We start from the raw sequence: 3,424 nt of genomic DNA, 5'->3' as shown, positions 1-3,424 counted from the left end.
TTTTTTTTTTTTTTTTTTTTTCTTCTTTGGGGGAGAGAACTTTGGCAATGCGTAATGATGACGACTGACACATTGTTGATCATATAGTTGATCTCAAGCTAAAAAAGTGGTGTTTCTCCAAACTACTGTTCCCCCATCCAACACTAATAACCTTTACTGTCATGTCGGTATAGACAAAGAAAGAAAATTTATATTAAATCTCCTCAGCTGTCATATCGGGAAATATATCCTAAAAAGTGGTAATTGATTTTATATTATCTCCAAGAGTGGAGCATCCACTTCTATGTTGGAGGAATTAGTTAATAAGTCTCTGTATGTATATAATATATATATATATATATATTGTGCTAATACATTCACAATGACCAGCATGTAACACTAACATGTAGTATTCAATATCACTGTTGTACTTAATCGGAATTTTCAGCCATGAAACCTTTGATAATTTGTATCACTCTCTCCGCCACTTCTGAAAATGGATGATCCGTGAAGAAACCATGTTGCTTTCCTTCAAACTCTACGTACTCAATTTTCTTTGCCAACTCCTTCAACTTTTTTGCATAGTCCTCAACCCTATCTTTCAAAATTTCATCGCTACCTACAACCACCAACATTGGATTCAGGTTCACTTCTGCTAGCTTGGGACTAGATGGACCAAATGGATTCATCAAGGGGTGGTCTTTAGTGCCTCCAATTGGAAGAGACAACCTCCAAAACCTGTTGTCAATAGGATCAAAAATAGCAATATTACTTTGTGCATGCCCAAAATAAGTTATGAAAATGAACTGACTAAGTTTTTCACCCAAACCAATATTAGATTAGATGAATCTCCTCCAACTTTTAACGTAACCATTCTATTAACCGCACACTTGTACTTTAATCTTATTATTCTCAAATTATTTAAATAAGTCACATAATTGTTAACTATGACCAAAATCTTAAAATGCACATACGTCATTATTAAAAATTAAGTAATGTGTTGAAAAGCTTTTCTCCAAATCAATTTAAAAAAAAAAAAAAATTGTGTCAAATATAAACCATAATGATAATGGATTGAGAACAAGTCTCACCGATTTCTGTTACTTTTGCAAAAGGTATGTGTTAGAATTTGATTATTCAACTAATGATAGAACATGTCACAGCATTAATAGTTGTTTTTTGTTCCCTCACAATTCACCACTTGTTCTCTGTATGATAGTGTACTAATGTAATTTATATGAAATTGTAATACATGCAGGATAGCACCTTATACCGTTTACTTAATACTTGGTGGATCCTTTCGCCAATAACGATAACATTGATACATATATAGCCAAATAATAATAATAATAATAATAATTACAGTGATTGTTTATACAATCCCCCTGGCCTGTAATGGTTTCCACCTATTCGACCAACAAGAAAATTAAAATAACTAGGTACTTTTTTTTTTTTAATTAATTTTACCCACTAGTTGGAAAAAGGAAACCGAAAAGATTGGTGTGACCATTAATTTATAATCAGCCGTCAAGGACAATGTAAAAGTAGAAAGTTTTTCATATCACTTGAGTTTGCTGTGTTACCTATATTCTTTTTAATCCTTAATTTAACAACAATTCTCAGATGCTTCCAAGGAATTTGATTAGAACTAGATTGGTAAAGAGCAAGCACTTAATCCAAATGCCGCACAGGGTTTTAGAATAGATCGTGAGTAAAATACTTGATGTTTGACACATGGATGGGGAAAATTGATGTTTTTAGAGAAAGAAATTAAAAAAAAAAAATGGTAAAACCTCACTTCTCACACCCAACAAAACTTTTGGTTGCTTTTTATTATTTTATAAATATAAATAAAAATCCCATGAAGATTTTTTAAATATTGAATTGTACGTAATTTTTCTTACAATACAAATGAGACCAATTCATTTATTATATTCATTGTTACCTATGAGTCTATAACAATAACATTATGTTAACTAGTACGTACGGTTATATTTAAAAATAATTACTGTTAGTAGATACATATCAAACATCCTTACCTAATTTTAATATTATTATTTTTGCTTTTGAACTTTTGCCAATTCTTAGAAAGAAAATTTTGTAAAGATATCATTTACTAAAGAATACAAATTACTTATTCTTGATTGCTCTAATTCAGTAAGAAAAAAGAATTTAGTTTTTAAATTTATTTATATTAGTTTTTACCTTTTGAACATGATTGTTTTATTGTGATAAAATGAATCTAGTTAATTTTATTTCATTTTTCCCATAAGTTATGAATTTTTTAATTAATATGATAATATATTGAAATTAATTAAAGACAGCATTTTAATTTACATATTCTTGTAAGATAATGTCGCTCACTTAATGCACACTCTATTAACCATATGTCAAGGACAAGTCTCATATAAAGTAGTTATAAACCATGCATCATAGATAAATATGCCATGTTAATTAGATTAACTCACAATCTAACTTCATAATCAAGTATTCAGCAGCAACAACACAAAACAAAATAAATAAATAAAATCAAGTTCCATCTTTCAAAAAAGAAGTTATGTGGATTTATTATTATTATTATAAACTAATATGTAGCCTTCTCTCACAAAAAAAATAAAATAAAATAAAACAAAATAAACTAAACTAATATGTAGTTTAGTTATTGTCAGAAAAATGTGCAAACTGTTTCTTGTTGGAAGAAGATCAGAGAGTCATTGATTTTCAGATAGCATATATTATACATGGCATTTTGGCAATATTGAGTACTAGCTCCATACCTGTTATACATGTCCAAGTTCCAAAATACTTCACATGGCCTCTCTTCCTCGGACCTAGTCTTCACACTCCCACCAAAAAATGGAGCCAAGAGCACATAACCTCTCACCCGAACTGGCTCCAATTCAACCAAACCCACACCAAGCCTAAGTGCTACATGGTGAGCCACGTTCCCACCAGAAGAGTCACCCATTACAAAAACCCTATCAAAGTCCACAACCCCATCACCCAACCAAGTATCACAACCAATGTCGCCATGCATGGCTAGGGTTTGTAACCATTTTAGAGAATTTATAGCATCATCTATGGCTGCCGGAAGCCTATGCTCCGGCGCAAGCCTATAGTCCGGTGCAACTACGAGGACTCCAAGCCCGGATGCAAGGCGGTGACATATGTTGTGAAAGTTGGGAAAAGTACGTGACCCGAAACAAAAACCACCGGCATGAATGTAATATAAGACAGGAAGCTTGGTGAGTGAAGCCAATGTGGGCTTGTAAAGGCGTAGGTGAAGATTGTGGTGCTTGTCAAACACGTAGTCTTTCCAAAGAACGGAGCCATCATCAATGATAGGGATGTTAAAATTTATGTTGGTTGAGCGTGAAATAGAGCCATCACTATAGAGCTTCAAGAGACCAAAGCAATCTTCAACTACATGAGGAAGAGAACCCAT

General features: G+C 32.3%; 1 protein-coding gene across 1 annotated transcript; it reads right to left on the bottom strand.

The window, feature by feature from the left end:
* Nucleotides 1-367: 367 nt before the first annotated feature.
* On the bottom strand, nucleotides 368-3,424 carry LOC112016207 (carboxylesterase 15). The gene is made up of 2 exons (XM_024048725.2): nucleotides 2,757-3,424; nucleotides 368-717 (listed from the first exon to the last, which is right to left on the bottom strand). The coding sequence occupies exons 1-2, from the start codon at nucleotides 3,422-3,424 to the stop codon at nucleotides 411-413; spliced, it is 975 nt and encodes a 324-aa protein (XP_023904493.1). The 3' UTR covers nucleotides 368-410.

This window comes from Quercus suber, unplaced genomic scaffold (assembly GCF_002906115.3).
Source record: "Quercus suber isolate HL8 unplaced genomic scaffold, Cork oak 2.0 scaffold_48, whole genome shotgun sequence".
Lineage (NCBI taxonomy): Eukaryota > Viridiplantae > Streptophyta > Magnoliopsida > Fagales > Fagaceae > Quercus > Quercus suber.
The sequence above is the reverse complement of the archived record's forward strand: the minus strand, read 5'-3'. Positions and strand labels throughout refer to the sequence as shown.

Excerpts from the sequence above, each read along its gene's own strand:
- LOC112016207 (XM_024048725.2), bottom strand. The coding sequence starts at position 3,424 with ATGGGTTCTCTTCCTCATGTAGTTGAAGATTGCTTTGGTCTCTTGAAG. Across the intron at positions 718-2,756 it reads AACTTGGACATGTATAACAG|GTTTTGGAGGTTGTCTCTTC; the intron begins GTATGGAGCTAG and ends TATTGACAACAG.